This window comes from Schistocerca piceifrons, chromosome 6 (genome assembly GCF_021461385.2).
Source record: "Schistocerca piceifrons isolate TAMUIC-IGC-003096 chromosome 6, iqSchPice1.1, whole genome shotgun sequence".
Taxonomy (NCBI): Eukaryota; Metazoa; Arthropoda; class Insecta; order Orthoptera; family Acrididae; genus Schistocerca; species Schistocerca piceifrons.
The window spans coordinates 552047748-552067642 of record NC_060143.1 but is presented as its reverse complement, the minus strand read 5'-3'; the positions used below and the strand labels follow the sequence as shown (position 1 = coordinate 552067642).

At 39.0% G+C, this 19895-nt stretch overlaps 1 protein-coding gene across 2 annotated transcripts in view; it reads left to right on the top strand.

Moving 5' to 3' along the window:
• Window positions 1-19601, top strand: part of LOC124802805 (origin recognition complex subunit 5) — a 169364-nt gene extending 149763 nt beyond the window's left edge. For both annotated transcript variants that reach the window (XM_047263809.1, XM_047263810.1), the window contains exons 9-10: window positions 18759-18865; window positions 19406-19601. In XM_047263809.1, the coding sequence (XP_047119765.1) occupies window positions 18759-18865; window positions 19406-19451 (153 nt within the window). In that variant the 3' untranslated portion in view covers window positions 19452-19601. The remainder of the gene's footprint in view (window positions 1-18758; window positions 18866-19405) is intronic.
• The last annotated feature ends 294 nt before the right edge of the window (window positions 19602-19895 follow it).

The following is a 19895-nucleotide window of genomic DNA, read 5'->3' as shown; positions in this document are numbered from 1 at the left end:
TTTTTACACAGTCATTTTTAGTAATCCTTTTCCTTTTCCTTTGCAGTCTATCATACAGTTTTATTCTCAGATAGGAAATGTTTTGGGGTTTTTGTTTGTTTTTCCTTGGAAAATATATTGTCCAAACTGGCTTTTTGTTCCAAGATTACATGTAGAACTGTTTGTGAAATTTTTGGTAATTTTTTCACTGATAGTCTCCGCAGATTGGTAGATTTACTGACTTTGTGTAGTAAGGATGCCCAGTTTTTATATGCCTATTTGCAGTGAACCCAATTACTACTTTTAATCATTATTTTTACAGCCTTTCCCTGCAGTTTAAATCTGTGTGGTTCATGTAATGTTAAAACAACAGCTGCTTCCTCAAACTGGGGGGCTATCAGGTACGGGGTCCCACAGGGTTCGGTCTTAGGTCCTTTACTGTTCTTGATATATATTAATGACTTACCATTCCACATTGATGAAGATGCAAAGTTAGTTCTTTTTGCTGATGATACAAGTATAGTAATAACATCCAAAAACCAAGAACTAAGTGATGTAATTGTAAATGATGTTTTTCACAAAATTATTAAGTGGTTCTCAGCAAACGGTCTCTCTTTAAATTTTGATAAAACACAGTATATACAGTTCCATACAGTAAATGGCACAACTCCAGTAATAAATATAGACTTTGAACAGAAGTCTGTAGCTAAGGTAGAATTTTCAAAATTTTTAGCTGTGGCCATTGATGAGAGGTTGAACTGGAAGCAACACATTGATGGTCTGCTGAAACGTCTGAGTTCAGCTACGTATGCTATTAGGGTTATTGCAGATTTTAGTGATAAGAATCTCAGTAAGTGTCATATTCATGATCTATGGAACAAGTATTAATCTAATCTAATCTCATTTTGTGTCTTACCTCTCCAGAAAGGAATCTTATAGCTAAGAATTAAGTGCACATATGCATAGTATGTCACCACAAGACAAGTGCTGTTACAAACTGATGCTAAAAACATAAGAGCAAAATATGCTGACGACTTTTTTCGCCATTATCTTTGTGTGCTCAGTCCATGTTAGCTGACACTCAATGTTCATCCATAAAACTGTGTGCTTGTAACACAATCTACAGTTTTTTTTATCTAGGCTTAATGTGACATAGTTGTTTCCTCACATTGCGCTGAAATGTGTACTTTTTTTAAATCTTCAATGTTAATTTTTTACGTGCTACATAATCATAAATATCCCTGAGTGTTTCGTTTGGTTCCTCTGGTATAAGTTTTGATGTTTCATGAGTGACTGATGCATTTGTCATCCGTGAAAAGAACTTCTTGCCTATGTCTTACACTGTCTTGAAAGTCACACACACACACACACACACACACACACACACACACACACACATATATATATATATATATATATATATATATATATATATATATATATATATATAGAGGGAAACATTCCACGTAGGAAAAATATATCTAAAAACAAAGATGATGTGACTTACCAAATGAAAGTGCTGGCAGGTCGACAGACACACAAACATACACACAAAATTCAAGCTTTCGCAACAAACTGTTGCCTCATCAGGAAAGAGGGAAGGAGAGGGAAAGACGAAAGGATGTGGGTTTTAAGGGAGAGGGTAAGGAGTCATTCCAGTCCCGGGAGCGGAAAGACTTACCTTAGGGGGAAAAAAAGGACGGGTATACACTCGCGCGCGCGCACACACACATATCCATCCATATATATATATATATATATATATATATATATATATATATATATATATAAGAGAGAGAGAGAGAGAGAGAGAGAGAGAGAGAGAGAGAATCAAATTGTACCCCGTATACTACCTTGAGGAACACCTAGGTTTGTGTGTTTCTTATCTGGCAAATGTTTTAGTAAAAATTTATCGTCAGCAGAAATGTGAACTTTCTCTGCCTTTTGCATCCTGTTTTACCACCTGTTCACTGTTCCTCTTATACCTAGCACTTCTAGCTTGTTTAGTATTTTTTACTCAACGTCAAAAGCCTTGCACAAGTCTAAGATAATGCCTGTAACACAGTCATCCTTGTCAGAAGCTGAAAGTATCACACATCTGAACGCTGTAATGGCTGACACTGTACTTCTCCCTCTTCAGAAACGATCTGTGCTTTGTAAAAAAAAGGTGGTATTTTTTTTCCAGTAACTCATTATTATCTCTTTCATAATTGGATCAGTTATTTCCAAGAATGAAGGCAGTAGTGAAACTGGCCTGTAGTTTCTGGTGCTTTCCGCATTACCTTTCTTCAGTAAGGGCACAACTTACACACGTTTTAAGTACTCAAAGAAAATACCTGAACTAAATGACTCATTTTTTATTCATTTAATGCAGCTTGTATGCTATCTATGCACGGGTTCAGAACAGCAACAAGGACCTCATCTGTGTCTGCTGAGTTCTTATTTTTTAATTGTTATACTGTCTTCTTGACTTGAAGCTCAGTTATGGGAAACATCATCTTTGTGCTTGCTTGCTATGTAAGTTGTCATGGGTGCTACATGTTTTTAGGGGTTTTTTGCTGCAGCTACGTTCAGCAAAGATTCTTTTGTAGGCCTGCAATTTTGCAGGTTTTACCCAAGCCTGTCTTTAGATTTATTGTTTGACAGCAATTATCTGAAAGGCTGAGATCTCTTATAAATACTTTACAATTTTCCCCTGCAGATACCTGAAGAACATGGTCTAAAACTGATGCTGAACTTTTTGGTATTTTCGGAGCTGTGTTTACTTTGTGTTTACCATTTGTGCCACACCAAAAGTGCTCAGTATGTCTAGGAAGTTATTGCTGACTTCTTCTTCAACACCTGTGTTAATATTCATGTCTCCACATATATATTTTGGGACCTGGGATTCCTTCCAGGGCTTCAGTTAGTTTACTTCATTACATAGGTCAATGAACACATGCTGAAGCAAATACGCTATTTCACTGAATGCTTTCGATTTGCACTGATGTATGCTGACTGCGGACTGGAGTGAGATGGGCCAAGCAAAAAAGTTGGAGATGATATATAATTTACTTGCCCCTCCTTCCACTACTTTAGCTGATTCCAAGTCTCTGTGTGATCTGCTGTGTCAGTAAACAAGAATTTAACAATACGCCTTCAACACTTGATTTTAATACTGCAGGAGTTGTTAGTCAGTGTGCTATAGACAGCTGTAATCTTCAGCAAAGCAGAATACTCACAAATATAAAACAGACATTTTCTCAATTCTTCTTCTTCTTCTTCTTCTTCTTCTTCTTCTGTTTTTCATGGAAACCTGTAGAGTCCTGTATTTTCTTCCTGAGTGGCAGTCACTCCTCAATATCTTGCGGAGTAATATGGAGGTTATACCTTTCCCTTTCAACCTCTTTGCACCACGTATTATCCATTTGTAGTTTATCGAAGTAAGTGAACAGTCTTTTCGTCAGTCTGTTGGGATTCATCCTTTGGATCTGGCCATAGAAAACTAGTCTTCTTTTTTAATCAAGTCTGTAATGTTCTCAATATGTGTATAAGTTCACAATTATGTATAAAGTGATTCTGGGCAGTAGTGTGTAAGTTTAGCATTTATGGATGTTGATTTCTTATTATACAGGGTGGAGAAAAATTGTCACAAAATTTTAACCCTGTATAGCTGATGCCAGTAGAAACCACAATTACTAATATTGTGTAGGTCAACAATGCACAAGTTTTAAACCACAGAAACTTGGTGCCTCATGCTCTGATTGGCCATGGGATTACCCTGCCGCCATATGCTCTGGACAACGCGTGACCACAAATGCTTTGCCTGCCAGAGATCGCACTCAGTGGTAACGTACCAGCCTTCCACTCTGTGGGCAAATCCGCCGGGGTCCTGACACATCCGCTCTAGGTTCATGATAAGATGTACTGGCAACAAACCCATCAACAGCTGTTAGTTCACATACAGAAAGTGTTTTACCAATTGTGTCGGCCATGAAAAGGGCCTTTCTTGTAGCTATAACATGGTTTACTTAAAGCGGGTGCTCGAATTGGTGACCTTAGTAGCATTGAACAGTGTTTTGCCAAACTCTTTCAAAGATTCCTGCCATTGCCCTGATGTGATTGGCGGCATGTTGAATGTGATTCATTAATTCCTCTTCATTTGTAGGTGGTTCATGTCTGGGTGGGTGAACTACTATCTTGAAGAATCCCCACAGAAAAATGTCCGGTGGTGTGAGGTCTGGTGGTCACAGGGGCCTCGTCCTATGAGCATGTCTGTCAATTACCCAGCCATTGAAGAGTTCATTTAAATATCCATGCACAGCACGACTGTTATGTGTGGGCGTCCCATCATGCTGCAACCACATGTATAGCTGTATATCCAAGGGAACATCTTTCAGCAGGCCGGGTACAGTTTCTTGCAAAAAGTGGAGGTAGACAGACCGGCCCAATCAGATGGTCACCCACAATGCCTGCCCAAATGTTGAACATAAATGGTTCCTGGTGTCCGTGGACATACATGACGTGAGGATTTCCCCTTGCCCTGTAATGAAGGTTTCGAGTGTTGTATAGGCCACTCCAGTGGAAGGTGCACTTGTCAGTAAACAACACAATGGTGGGAAAGTCGGGATCTTGCAGAAACCACCGGCAAAACCCTAGCCTATGTTCGCATAGTCCACCAGAGGATTTAGGTCTTGGACAGGGTGGAAATTAAATGGATGCTGGCTGTCGCGCCTCAAAATCTCCCAGACTAACCAATGAGTGACCCCCATGTCATGTCCAACCGCTCGAGTACTTGTCGTAGGTGCTTCCTCGAAGCACTCGAGAACACTCTCTTCAAATGCAGTGTCCAGTTGTGTTCGACATCTTCCATCATCACCATGATATCCCACTAACAAGCCTGTTTCGCCAAGTCACCGGTGAATTGCTGTTAACATTTGCAGGTGTGGGTAGCGTCTTGCTGGGTACCGTTCCTCATACAACTGTCAAGCTTCATGTGCATTACCATCAGCTAGTCTATAAACAAAAACCATATCTCATTTTTCCTCAAATGAATACTGTGCCGCCATGTGTACTGTATGACTAAATCGCAAGTGATGTGTGTGTGCTCCAAAGCAAAGCTTATGTGCGAACGCCTCTGACATGAGGTGGACGCAAACAGCAAGACCCATTCGACACATGTGCGTATCACGTTGGGGCAGTGATTGGGCGAGGGATGTTTGTATGTGTGGACCGACAACCATAATGCTACCTGTCAACCGACAAATGGCAACAAGGCCATCCCATGGCCAATCGGAGCGTGTGGTGCCAATTTTCCAGTTTAAAAATGGTACGTTGTCGACTTACATAACATTAGTAATTTTGGTTCCTACTGGCATTAGCTATTCAGGATTAAAATTTCTTGACACAATTTTTCTCCACTCTGTATACATCCTTATTGAAATAGTGTGCTGTTTTCATCTTAACTCTTGCTTTAATGGCTCCTTTCTCCAAAATGTCATGTTAAATTACTTCTTCTAGATATTTGAACTTGCTAGCTCTCCCAGTGTTTTCACACTATTTAGTTTTCATTGTCATTGATGCTGCCTTCATGTTTGTCATAAATTTGGTTTTTCTCAGAGGAGATTTGTAAGCTTGCTTTCATCTGCTGTTCCTTTTTCACCCATTGCTTTATTGTTTTTTCAAGTTGTGGATTGTTTGTTTGATTTCAGAACACACAATAAGTATTTAAATGATGAACCACACAAATTCACATGTTTTGAAAAGTGTCTATTTGATTCTATGTGTCAAATAAATTCTGTTAGCAGTTTGCATGTTCTATGGATTGTGATTGGGAATCTCACAGAATATGGAATAAGTGAGTTAACATGCAAACAGTGGAAAATATGAAGCGGAATAACAACAATATTAAAAGGATAGATTGCTACTCATCACATGGAGCAGCTGTTAAGTGGCAAACCCACACACTGAAAAAGTACTGGAAACATTGCCAGTCGTACAAATTACAGTGACATTTTTGGCAACATGGCTGCCCACTGTTGCCCAGCAGTGTTTGTAGCATTAAATTTCTGGGCCAGAAGAGTTTATATGGGTGACACTGTGGCTGCGAAATATGAGACGAGAGTGAGTGTGGCTCTTCTGCATCTAGATTCCATAAGAGAAAAAATTAGCAAGAAAGAGAAATCACACTTTATGAAAGTGAACAGTTTCCGATACTTTAACTGATGAACTGATGCTGGATGCATAACTTATCCACAATGCTGAAACATAATTTTGAATATATTGTTTGAAAGTAATTCATCCAAAAATTCGAACTATGGACCTTGCAAATGGTGAGGAGACTTGCCTACCTCAGTGATACAAATAGCTGTACCATAGTTGCAACCACAACGGATGGATGCCTCTAGAGAGACCAGACAAACATGTGGTTCCTGGAGAGGGGCAGCAGCCTTTTCAGTAGTTGCAGGGGCAACAGCCTGGATGATTGACTGATCTGGCCTAATAACTGCAATCAAAATGGCCTTGCTGTGCTGCTACTGTGAATGACTGAAAGTGAGGGGAAACTACAACTGCAATTTTTCCTCGAGGGCATGTAGCTCTTCTGCATCGTTAAATGATAATGGTTAAATAATGATGGTATCTTCTTGGATAAAATTTTCTGTAGGTAAATAGTCCCCCATGTCGATTTCTGGGGGGATGTCATTCTCAGGAGAAACAAAAGTGGTGTTCTATGGATCGGTGCATGGAATGTCACCCTTAATTGGGCAGGTAAGTTAGAAAATTTAAAAGGGGAAATGGAGCGGTTAAAGGTAGATGTAATGGGAGTTAGTGAAGTTCAGTGGCAGGAGAAACTGGACTTCTGGTCAGGTGAATATAGGGTTATAAACACAAAATGAAAGAGGGGTAACGCAAGAGCAGGTTTAATACTGAATAAAAAAGAAAAAATAGGATCATGGATAAGCTAATATGAACAGCATAAAGAATGCACTAATGTACCCAAGATAGACATAAAGCTCACACCCACAAGAGTAGTAAAAGTTTATCTGCCAACTAGCTCTGCAGATGAAGAGATTGAAGTGATGTATGATGAGATAAAAGAAGTTAATCAGACAGTTACGGGAGGTGAAAATTTAATAGTCATTGGGGACTGGAATTTGACAAGAGGAAAAAGGAAGAAAAGGAAAATAGTAGATGAATATTGACTGGTGGAAAGGAACGAAAAATGAAGCCACCTGTAGAATTTTGCACAGAGCATAATTTAATCAAAGCCAACACTTGGCTTAAGAATCATGAAAGAAGATTGTACGTGTGGAAGAGACCTGGAGACATCAGAAGGTTTCAGACTGTGTATATAGTGATAAGACAGAGATTTTGGAACTAGGCATTATATTGTAAGACTTAACCCGGGACAGTTATCAGCTGTGACCACAATTTATTGGTTATGAATTGTAGATTGAAACTGAAGAAATTGCAAAAAGGTAGGAATTTAAGGAGCTGGGACCTGGATAAGCTTACAGAACCAGAGTGTTGCAGAGTGAGCATTTGGGAATAATTTACATGAACAGGAAAAAGGTATACAGTAGAAAAACAATGGATAGCTTTGAGAGATGAAATAGTTAAGGCAGCAGAGGGTCAGGTTGGCATAAAGACAAGGGCCAGCATAAATCCTCGGGTAATATGAGAGAAATTTAATTTAATTAGTGAAAGGAGAAAATATAAAAATGCAGTAAATGAAACAAATGAAAGGAATACAACAGCCTAAAAAAATGAGACTGACAGGAAGTTAAAAATGGCTAAGCAGGAGTGGCTAGACGATAAATGTAAGGATTTAGAAGCGTATATCACTAGGGGAAAGATAGATGCCGTATACAGGAAAATTAGAGAGACTTTTGGAGAAAAGAGAACCACCTGTATGAATATAAAAAGCTCAGATGGAAAACCAGTCCTAAGCAAAGAAGGGAAAGCAGAAAGATGAAGGATTATATAGATGGTTTATACAAGGTACATGTACTTGAGGGCAATATTATGGAAATGAAAGAGGATGTAGATGAAGATGAGATGGAAGATACAGTAGTGCATGAAGAATTTGACAGAGCACTGAATGACATAAGTCGAAACAAAGCCCTGGGAGTAGACAACATTCAGTTGGAGAGCCTGCCATGACAAAACTCTTCCATCTGGTGTGCAAGATGTATGAGACAGGTGAAATACCCTCAGACTTCAAGGATATAATCACTCAAATTCCAAAGTCAGCAGGTGCTGACAGGCGAGAAAATTCTGTGAGAGACAGCAAAGGTCTTGGGAGAGCAATATCTTGAGAAGAGGATATAAGATGAACATCAACAAAATCAAAACGAGGATAAAGGAATGTAGTCAAATTAAATCAGGTGATGCTGAGGAATTAGACTAGGAAATCAGACACTTTTATAGTAGTAGATGAGTGTTGCTATTTAGACAGCAAGACAACTGATGATCAAAGTAGAGTGGATACAAAAGGTAGATTGGCAATGGCAAGAAAAGCATTTCTGTAGAAGAGAAATTTGTCAACATATAAATATATATTTAAGTGTCAGGAAGTCATTTCTGAAAGCATTTGCATGGAATGTAGCCATGTATAGAAGTAAAACAGTGATGATAAACAGTTTAGACAAGAAAAGAACAGAAGCTTTTGAAATGTGATGCTACAAAAGAATGCTGAAGATTAGGTGCGTAGAGGATGTAAGTAATAAGGAGGTACTGAACAGAACTGGGGAGAAAAGAAATTTGTGGCACAACCTGACAAGAAGGGATTGGTTGGTAGGACAAATTTTGAGACATCAAGAGCTCAACAATTTTGTACGGAGGGGGGGGATATCGGAGATCATAGAGGGAGTCCAAGAGACGAATATAGTAAGTAGATTCAGAAAGATGTACTTTTCAGTAGTTACTCAGAGATCGAGAGGCTTGAAGAAGAATGCTGAAGATTAGATGGGTAGATCACATAACTAATGAGGAGGTATTGAATAGAATTGGGGAGAAGAGGAATTTGTGGCACAACTTGAAAAGAAGAAGGGACCGGTTGGTAGGACATGTTCTGAGGCATCAAGGGATCACAAATTTAGCATTGGAGGGCAGTGTGGAGGGTAAAAATCGTAGAGGGAGACCAAGAGATGAATACACTAAGCGGATTCAGAAGGTTGTAGGTTGCAGTAAGTACTGGGAGATGAAGAAGCTTGCACAGGATAGAGTAGCATGGAGAGCTGCATCAGACCAGTCTTTGGGCTGAAGACCACTACTACTACAAGGATCATATACTAAAACAGTAGCATCAAACAGAGTCCTTCATCAGATGTAGGAAGGAGAAAAACACACACACACACACACACACACACACACACACAGGCAGGAAGGCCATTGTCGGTTCTGGGTACTGAGGCCTAAATGCAGCAAGAAGTGATTACAGCTGGGCTGGATATTGGGGTTACTGAAGAAATATGGGACAGGGAAAAGGAGAGAAATAGTAGGGTAGGGTGGGGGTGGTGTAGTGCTGCCTGTGGGAGTATGCAGAGATGTGGTGAGGACAGAATGGGTAGCTGCTAGGTGTTGCATTGGGTGAGGAGGGGAGCCAGAGTAAATGGAATGATTTTGGAGGTGACTTGAGGACAGAATGCTTGCTGTGGGGCTGGTGTGGAAGCAGGAAAGATGGAGGAGGAGGGAGGGGGAGCGGTTATGGGAAGTAAGAATGAGTTTTAGGTAGAGTTCCCACCTGCACAATTCAGAAAAACATGTTGTTTGGAAGAATCCATATGCCTCAGCCTGTGGATCAGTCGTTCAATACTAGCACAGTGTGTTGCAGGCCATGCTTTGTAACTGGGCGATCCAGCTCTCTCTTGACCACATGTTCATGTGCACAGTAGCTTGTTAGTGCTCATGCCCATATAGAATTCTGCACTGTTTTTGCAGCTTAGTCGGTGGACTACATCTCTGCTTTCACATGTGGCTTTGCCTTCGATGGAAGTGCCTGTGACAGGACTGGAGTAGATGGTACTGGGAGAATGCAGGGGACAGGTCTTGTGTCTGGACCTATTGAAGGGATATGAGCCATGGAGCATGGGGTTGAGACTCTCACCATATTTGGAGAATGACTTCTCATCTCTACAGATGAGACAATTATGAGTTTAGTTTAGTTATGTCATGTTCCGTAGATTATTTTCATGATTATTTTATTGATATGATGTGGAGCAAGTCAAATTACAATTTTTTTTTTTTCCCCAGTTTTGAAACAGAAACTCGTCCATGGAACAGAAGGAGTTGTCCAAACTTGATCTGCTACGTGCCAGACACTTTATGTTGTTAGGCAAATGATCAAAGATTTTTGTTGCTAAATAATGTACTCCTTTTTGAGCAACTGACAGCTTCAATAACAGATAGTAAAGGTCATTTTTCCCTATAGTGTTGTACGTATGAACATCACTGTTCTTCGCGAATTGAGATGGATTATTTATAATGAATTTCATTAGTGAATACATGTACTCTAATAGTGCAGTTAAAATACATAACTCCTTGAATAGGTGCCTACATGACTTCCTTAGGTGAACACCACTAATTATTGTGCAATCAGTATTTTATGTCTGAGTGGTGAGTTGCCCCTATTCTATAAGACATTATTGAGTGGAAATATGCAAAGTTTGTTGTTTATTACCAAGACTAGTGATTATACGAAGAGCGAAAGAAGATGAACTTAATTGCTTGAGAAAGTCTGTAATATACTTCTTCCAGTTCAAGTTGTCATCAATGTGAACTCCCAAAAATTTGGAGAAATCTACCCTGTTAACTGAGCCCTGTTCATATGCTACATCAATTGTCGGTATGACTCTATTCGGTGTACAGAACTGGTTATAGAGAGTTTTTTCAAAATTAAGGGAGAGTCTATTTTCTGAGGACCACTTAATTATTCTTTGAGAGACATCCTTAACACTATCTTCACCTGCTTTTTCTGGAATGGGACTTATTATAACACTCATGTCATCTGCAAAAACTACCAATTCTGCTTGCTGAATGTTAAGTGAGAGATCATTCACATGAATAAGAAACAGCAGAGGACCCAAAATTGAACCCTGTGGGACATCCTTTGTGATAACTCCCCATTCACTAGACTTTACCACCCTCCGACATTTTTTTGTGTTATTCAGCACAACTTTTTGCTTTCTGTCCGTTAAGTATGATTCAAACCACTTGTGTTTATGGCCTTATGTTCCACAAAACCTGAGTTTTTCTAAGAGTGTAACATGATCCACACCATCAAGTGCCTTGGAAATATTGCAGAAAATACCATCTGGCAATAATTTGTTATTTAGGGCTTGTACTATTTGCTGGATAAATGTGTAGATGGCATTCTCAGTAGAGTAACCCTTCCAGAATCCGAACTGTGACATGCTGAGTAATTATTTTCACTTAAGTGTGAGACTACTATTGAGTACATAACTTTTTTGAATATTTTAGTAAATGAAGTCAGCAAGGAGATTGGTCTATAATTATTTAAGTCACTCTTGTCTCCTTTCTTGTGAAGAGGTTTGACAATTGCGTATTTCAATCTGTCTGGAAAAATTCCCTGTGCCAGTGAAGCATTACATATATCACTAAGGACTCCACTTATTAAATTAGAACAACACTTCAAAATTCTGTTATAGACTCCATCAACACCACAAGAGCTCTTTTTTTCAGTATATTTATAGTTCCCTTAATTTCAGTGGGGGATGTTGGTGCTATTTGTAAAGGCCTAAAGTCCTTGGAATGACATTTTAACATTTTTTTTCCTTCTTCAACTGAACCCTTTAATCCTATTTTTGGTGCTACATTCAGAAAGTGATTGTTAAAAATACTTGCAACTTGTGAATTATCACTCACAACAATATCATTTCGCTTTATTGCTATGGTATGCTGTGCACTGTCAGGCTGCCCCGTCTCGCATTGACAGTGTTCCATATAGTTTTAATCTTATTATACGCATTATTAATTTCTGTCAGAACACACAACCTTCTTGACTTCTTAATGACTTCCCTTAAAATATTACAGTATCTTTTGTAGTAAGCAAGTAACGTCGGATCCTGACTTATTCTGGCCTGTACATATATTTCCCTCTTCCTCTTACATGTTATCTTAATTCCCTTAGTAATCCATGGCTTATTTGACTTTTTAATGGCTTTTTTGGATAATGTTTCAGGAAATCAACTCTCAAATATTGAGACAAATTTATGGTGGAATAAATTGAATTTGGCATCAGCATCATTTTCTACATATACTTCACCCCATTCTATCTCTTTTAGGCTGCTCTTAAAACCCTGTATCCTGTCCGCATCAATAAGCCTCCCTGCCTTGTATGAACCTGCCTCAAGCTTGTAAGGTTTTCCATTACCTGTGCATCATGGTCAGATAGCCCATTAACAACTGGATACACATTAATAGTTTCTGTGTGAGCACTGTCTATGAAAATGTTATCGATAAGAGACCTACTATCCTGCTGCACCTGAATTGGAAAGTTTGCAACAGATACTAGATTGAAACAACCAAACAAAGATTCTAGCTCTTTTTTCCTATCCGTGTCTTTTAAGAAATCTACATTAAAATCGCCACGAACCACTAACTGCTTCCTTTTGTAGCTCAATAATGCTTCTATATTTTTCATGAATAGCTGAAAGTTACATTGAGGGGAGCTGTAGACTGTTACAATTACTATAGAAGTATATTGCAGTAGCAACTCACAAGCACATGCTTCAAGGATCTGATCTACACAAAAACTATTTGTTTCAATATTTTTGACTGTGTGTCCAGTTTTTATATAAGTAGCAACTCCTCCTCTTTACATGTTGACTCTACATGAATAAGATGCTAATCTGTAATCCCTTAAATTTAATTTCTCCATCCCTGCGGTTACATGGTGTTCAGAGAGACACAAAACAACATACCTTCAGAATTTACCCCATTTTCTAGGCATACAAGAAGCTCATCTATCTTATTCTTCAATCCTCTAATGTTCTGATAAAACACACAAATTTTATTTTTTTGGATACTGCTACAGACATTATGGCACTGTTCTGTCTTAATCTCTTTCAATGCTCTCTGTCTGCAACCTGACTCTGACCTAAAAAATATGTCCCTCTGACTCCAGTAATCACAGGTATGTTGTCGTGTGTGCATGTGGCCCACCTCACATTTTCTGCAAGATCAGCTAATCTATCCTTCCCCCTCCTACTCAGGTGCAGGCCATGACTAGTGTAACCCCACCTCCCAATTGCGTCAACAGGCACAGCACAGATGTGAGATTTAGTTTCTGCCAACAGTAACACCCCCCCCCCCCCCCCCCCCCCTCCCAATCCCTCCCAGCTCTCTGTTAACATCGTTGACAGCCGTATTAACCCAGGGCTGGTCATGGCACTGCAAAACATCCACAAACCCCACACGAGTGTGAGCTGTTGCTGCTCCTATTACATCCAGGTCACACCTATACTATAGTCCGAATTGCTAGCCAGGCTGTTTCCTGCTCCTCCTGCTATAAGGACATGGCCCTCACCATCAAAATCTTTGCACAAGGCCCCTAGGTTTTCTTTGACCTGGCTAAGCTTAGCACTAGGTTTCACAGTGCTTGTGACCTGGTACTTGACTCCTAGCCTACCCTGTAGCAAATGGCCTACACCTCTCCCATGACTGCTGCCTAACAGCAGAACTCTCTTGTTTCTGCTTGACTTTACTCCCGACCTAGGATTACAATTGTTACTACGAGTCTGCTGCACCCTACTTTGCTCAAAACTGTTTGAGGCTCTTCAAGTAAAAAATCAAACTGATTGCTCACTGGAATCTGAAAAGCTATTTCTGGGGTTTCCTCTTCTGACTACAACTTGTTACCTGTTCCCAGCTCCCATTGTCTCTTTCCCCCTTCAACCTGTCTAATTCAAAGTATGCCGTTTCTAGTTCAGCCTGAAGGGCAAAAATATTTTTTCCGTGTCACGATTTTCTTGTCACGGCTACATTATCTAAAACTCCATTGGCGAGCCTCATCTGGCACTATAACAGCTTCCCGCTACAATCACCCCAGTGATAATCTACGACATTATCCACAGTTGTCACACATGATGGCAGATTAAACAATACAAATTACACTACAAACAATTCTGCTACATCAATTAATAATTAGTAGAAAGTAACTTAGCTTCTGGTGAGATGAGCAGAGAACTTCTGGATGTCAGGCAAATGTAGCAGCAGGCAAATGTAAACAGCGTGAAGTTAATTGCTGGCGTAGGTTATAGTGGTGGAAATCACAAAACGAGTAAGTAACTGAAGAGGCTCAATATTTTCTAATGACAAATTTGAACAGACACCATTACTGAATTATGTATAAATACTCTAATGGAAACAGAAACACCACTTAATGACTTTACTGCACAATATGAAAAATTAACTGTACGGAAGTATAGAAACACAGAAACACAAACCGAATGTAAACTATACATGCATGATACTCTTCACAAGAAAGCTAGACAGACATGATCCGGAAATTATTGAATAATCACATAACTTACTGTGGTCGATAACGAAAACAAACCCACACCAACGGCTTGCACTTTAGAACAATTAGCTTTTCACGAAAAATACGCAAGTAAAAGTGAAACCTTCAATATATAGATCACAACAGATACTAATTTACTTACTTAAGCTACAATATTGCCTTAATAAATTGTTTTTCCACCAGTAAACACCTATATTTATGAGCGCACTGAGTACACACACACGCCTGCTCCAAAGAACTTAAAACTTATACCCAGTATGAGTATGGAATGTATGGCAGCTGTTGAAATGAAGGTATTATTTTGTCATTGTTAGATTTGATGTGGATAGGTATTGAGGGAGCATCTGTAAGGTGGCGGTTAATTTTGAGGAAGGTAGTTTGTTGAGCTGACGAGGACCATGTGAAGTGAATGAGGAAAAAGGTATTATTAGGGCATGGTCACTCTCAGTCAAGATCATGAAGATGTCACCAGTTAACTTGAAGCAGGTGAGGGATTTGGTATGCCGGTGGCTAGGAAGGTTTCCTCTAGAAAGTCAGTAGACTAGCTTAGGATGGTGTTATGCAGATTCCCATGGCTTTAATGCAGATTTGTTTGGTAGATGATGCATTCAAAGGAGAAGTAATTACGTGTGAGGATATAGTTGACAGTGGTTAGGAATGAGGTTATAGGTTTGGGACAGTGTTCAGTGGGGGCAAGGCCATGGACACTTGGGATGTTAGTGTAGAGGGAAGTGGCATCCACAGTGGCAAACAGGTTGATGGGTGGTAACAAAACAAGAAGGAAATGGCTGCTGTATTTCTGTATGAAAAGGTAGGTTACTGGTAATAGGCTGCAGGTGGTGTTCTGTAAGGACAGAGATTCTCACTCTGGGAGTGCAGTATCCAGCCACAATGGGGCTCCCTGGTTGGTTGGGTGTATGTGTTTCAGCAAACATGGGGAAGGTACAAATGCGAGGGTGGGGGCGGGGCTGTAGAAGGAGATAATCCCTCAGGAGAGACTCTAGAGTGGACCTAGGTATTTGAGAAGGCACTGAAGATAATTTTGGGTTTCTGGAATGGGGTCACTGTGAAGAACTGGTTGGTCGATGTGTCTGACAGCTGTAGTCTCTGTGATTTATAACCCTTTGTTGGCAGGCAGGATTACATGTTCAGGATCAGTTTTTAGGAGAGGGCTGAGATTATTTCTGTGGATGTGAGGATAGTTCCCATGCTGAGGGATTTGAGAAATAATGTTGATGCAAGATTTGAGAATAGGAAGCTCTGAAAAGTTATTGAGGGATGATTCAGGAAAGGAGAGCTTTATCACAGGTGGATGAGCAGTAAATTGAGTAATGCAGGTATCAGTCTAGGTTTTAGGTCTAGCCTGATTGCCACTTGGTGGGAAAAAGTGTTTCCATTGTAGCAACCAGGAAAAGGAGAGAATTGCAGCATGACTAAATTTGGGAGTGAGGCAAAAAGCGAGGCCTGTGGAGAGGACTTATACTTCAGTGGCACGGAGGCTTTGGGAAGGCAGGTTCACATCTGTGTTGCATGTCTGTTTATACTCTGGGTTCTTGATAGTAGCGTGAAAGAGTTTTTTTTAGTGTAGATGATGTAGTTAATCCGAAATGCAAGGTTTGGCATTTATGAGGTGACATGGAGGTGGTTTGATGGAGGCTCTTGCAGTAGTGGTGCATAGAGGCAGTCCAGAGTGTGAGTGTGAGGCGAATAGATTCTGCCGATGCTGTTGTAGTTCCTGGGAGGCCAAGAGTTTCAGTTTGGGAGTTGAGATGGAAGAATTTGTGACTGCAGAGCAGGAGGATTTTACAAATGGAGCAGAGGTAGTGCAAGGAGACTTCAGCCAAGTTTATAAAGTTTTGCAGGACTCAGTTGGTGAGAGCTGTGGACTGCTGGTGGTCCGAGTCTCATTACAGTTTACTCTTTATTAATTTTTTGATTCACTTTGAATATCTACGCCATCCATAAATAGTATAAAAACAGATGTATGTATATGTCACCATTATGAAAATGATAGATCGCTACTCACCATACAACAGAGACAGTCACAGATAGGCACAACAGAAAGACTACTAAACAGGTAAGCTTTTGTCCAGGAGGCCTTCCTCTGAAATAGACAAAATGTGCACCAGTGCTCTCTCTCTCTCTCTCTCTCTCTCTCTCTCTCTCTCTCTCTCTCTCTCTCACACACACACACACACACACACACACACACACACACACACGTGCGCACATGCAAGCAGAAACAGCTCACATACTCAGGACCAGTGTCTCTGGATGCCAATGCTTATTTGTTTAGTAGTCTTTTTGTTGTGCCCGTCTGTGACTTGTTGTCTCCACTCTATGTGAGTAGTAGCCTATCCTTTCCATAATATTGTCATTATTCCATCCTGGGTCTTCCATTGTCTCATGTATTTATGTATGTATCTTCCACATCTCTCAAACCACTGGACAGATTTCAATCAAAGTTGATACACATATCCCTTACTGTCAGGTAACAATTGCGTTTGGTGTAAGAACCACCTGTCTGTCATGGTTCAGGAGGTATGACATCATAAACAATGAGATGCATAAAAACTGCCAAGTCACGCATGCACGACATTTAAATTTATTATTGCTAGTACCACACATAGTTCAAGAGATAAGGTGTCACGAACACTGATGCTGTATGTGTGGAAAATGCCACATCATGCGTGAAGTTTTAATAGATTTATACTTTACTACTAAGACTCTCCTACAGTTGAGTCAACTTAATCAAACCCTGACACCTAGCAGTGCTTGTGAAAGCTTTCAGCTGCGAAGCACAAATGGCTGTAGGTGAAAACAATAGCCGTCTATAGAGCTATGACCAGGCATTCCCTTTGTGACATTTATAAAATCACATTGTGGACACACGAAGCAGCTGCGCCCCTTTCACGTCAGGAGGCTGAACTTCCCAGTGAGACTTGGATTTGCCATAACAATTAACAAAACACGGGGGCAATATGTTAAGTACTGCAGAATGGATTTGACACCTCCGTGTTCCTCTCATACACTATTTTGTCACTTGCTCAAGGCTGGACACAACCCAGAATTTATTCTTCATAGTTCCTGGACATGTCAGTAGAAATATTGTTTACAACAAAGTTCTGGATTAAACAAACATTACAGAGAAATCATATTTTGCATACTATGTTTCTGAATTTGGGTACTGTACTTTTGCATTTGTATATTGTTCATATTTCTTTGTAAGACTGCTTCATAATTTCAAAGGTATTTTCACAAATACATGGAAACGAAACTTTTTTATATTGCTCTACAAACACAGTTCATTTTTTGTATTCATTTTTACTACAAAACAGGCAAAATGAAAAATTAAAATCTGGGCAGAGCTGGTTTTGTCAGACAGTTTAAACATAAAATTATCAAAACATATATATAATTATCATATTTTATGAAAAATACAAAAGTTGAAGGGAAACATGATAATAGAACACCTCTGTATGGAGGAAGTTAACTGTTCTTGTTATCTGCGTGTTTTTGCAAACTTTACAGTACTTGCTTTATTGTTAGTTGATGAGTTGACGAAGGTCGCCTTTACTTCTCCACTTTATGAAGAGTTATGGTAAGGTGACTGATGGGAGTCGCAGTGTGATGTACAATTAGAAATAAGATGATATGCATTTTTCATAAAAAGTTATAATTATGATACATATTAATTATGATATATTTGATGAATTTTATATTTAAGTGATGTAGGTATTTGAATTGACCAAAAAATAATGAACATTGTAACGAGACTTGAACCAGCAGTCAAGACAATCACCAGTCTTGAGTGCTACTGATTAAGACACACAGCCCATCGGAAACTGCCTTGACTTTAGTGAATTAGGATTGCTTGGAAAACTTAAAAATAGGTGTTCTTGAGAAGTTTTGAGAGTTACATCGAACTGCTTTGGAGATTAATATTTGAGTCGTGAACTTCAGGTACCATGAATATAAAAAATTATGAAAGTATAATTGCCATTTGGTCTCCTTGTTAGAGTTTCCACATGTGTGTAGTTTTTTGCCTCTCATACGTTGTATTCTAATAAAGTGAGAAAGAAAATTTAGTAAATCAGTTAAGAGGCCATCTCATTTACAGTGTATAAACTGTAATCCCATTAATCTGTTGCATAAGTTGAAGAAAAATTCTGTTCTCATGTAAATGACAAACAAATTTTTGGTAACTGGTTACCAAAATTACACTAAAGCTGTAGCAATTTTTCTGCTTCCATTACAGATTTCATCTTTGGTCAAGCTCAGGCTTCTGATTATGGTAAACAGTAACATTGACTGTCCAAAATATAAATGTGCTGTTGGTTTGGATTTCATAAAAATAATTGCTAGGTAAGTATTGTTGATTGTTAGAAAAAGATTGCTTGTGTTTTAACATATTTTATAGTATTATTGCCGATTTGATCCTCTTAGAAAACTGAGCTGAAGCTATATGACATTTTAGGTTGTGTACGTGTAACTGTTAATGTATTTGAGTGTTGATGGGCGTAATACATTTGTAATTTATATATGTATAATGTCCTTTAAGTTGGGCCCATATACTCTAATAAATTATCCCCTCTGATTTAATCATGACATCAGTTTTTGTTGCCTACTTGCTTGCTCCTACCCTGCCTACCAACATGTGGATGCATGTTTCAAATTAGAAGTCTTTGTTTCAGAATCTCATTTTTGTCTTTTTTCTGTTAAATCCTCAATTTCATGGTGCCTCTTGTAGCACAACTACAATGGATGTGTAACTAGGCATTTCTTTTTTCAAGCCTGGTAACATTTTTCTTTGTGTCTGAATTTCATCTAAAGTGTTTTATTGTCATACATTGATGTCTGTTCTGTGCATCTCCTAGTTTAATTACTTTAACATCTTTGTTTCAGAACAGTCAATTTTGATATTGTAAAATACTTGTTTCCATCAAATTGAAGCGTGACAGAAGAGAGATATTTAAATATTATTATAAAAGCCATTTTATGCTTCAAACATTCGTACTGTGATCGTAAAAGATATTGCATTTCTTCCACATCAAGAAAATTACATGTAAGCTGTGTAACTAGACTCACTTGAAAGATAATACTTTCTTTCTTATATTTTTATTTATTACTGTATATTGTACAGAATAAGAAATAAAATGATATAAACTATTTAAAATGATGGTTTACTTTATAAATAAATATTTTACTATTGATCTTGCTGTACCTTATTATCTATAATCTTATACTCTGCTCACCCAATTTTCTTCCATGGCCTATTCTCCTTCGCCCATTGAACCTCTGTCTGGAGACTTTCCTCTGGGTATCAATTACAAAACATTTACCCATCAATGACAAAGATCTACCCACATACTGTTTCCAGATTGTACATGGTACC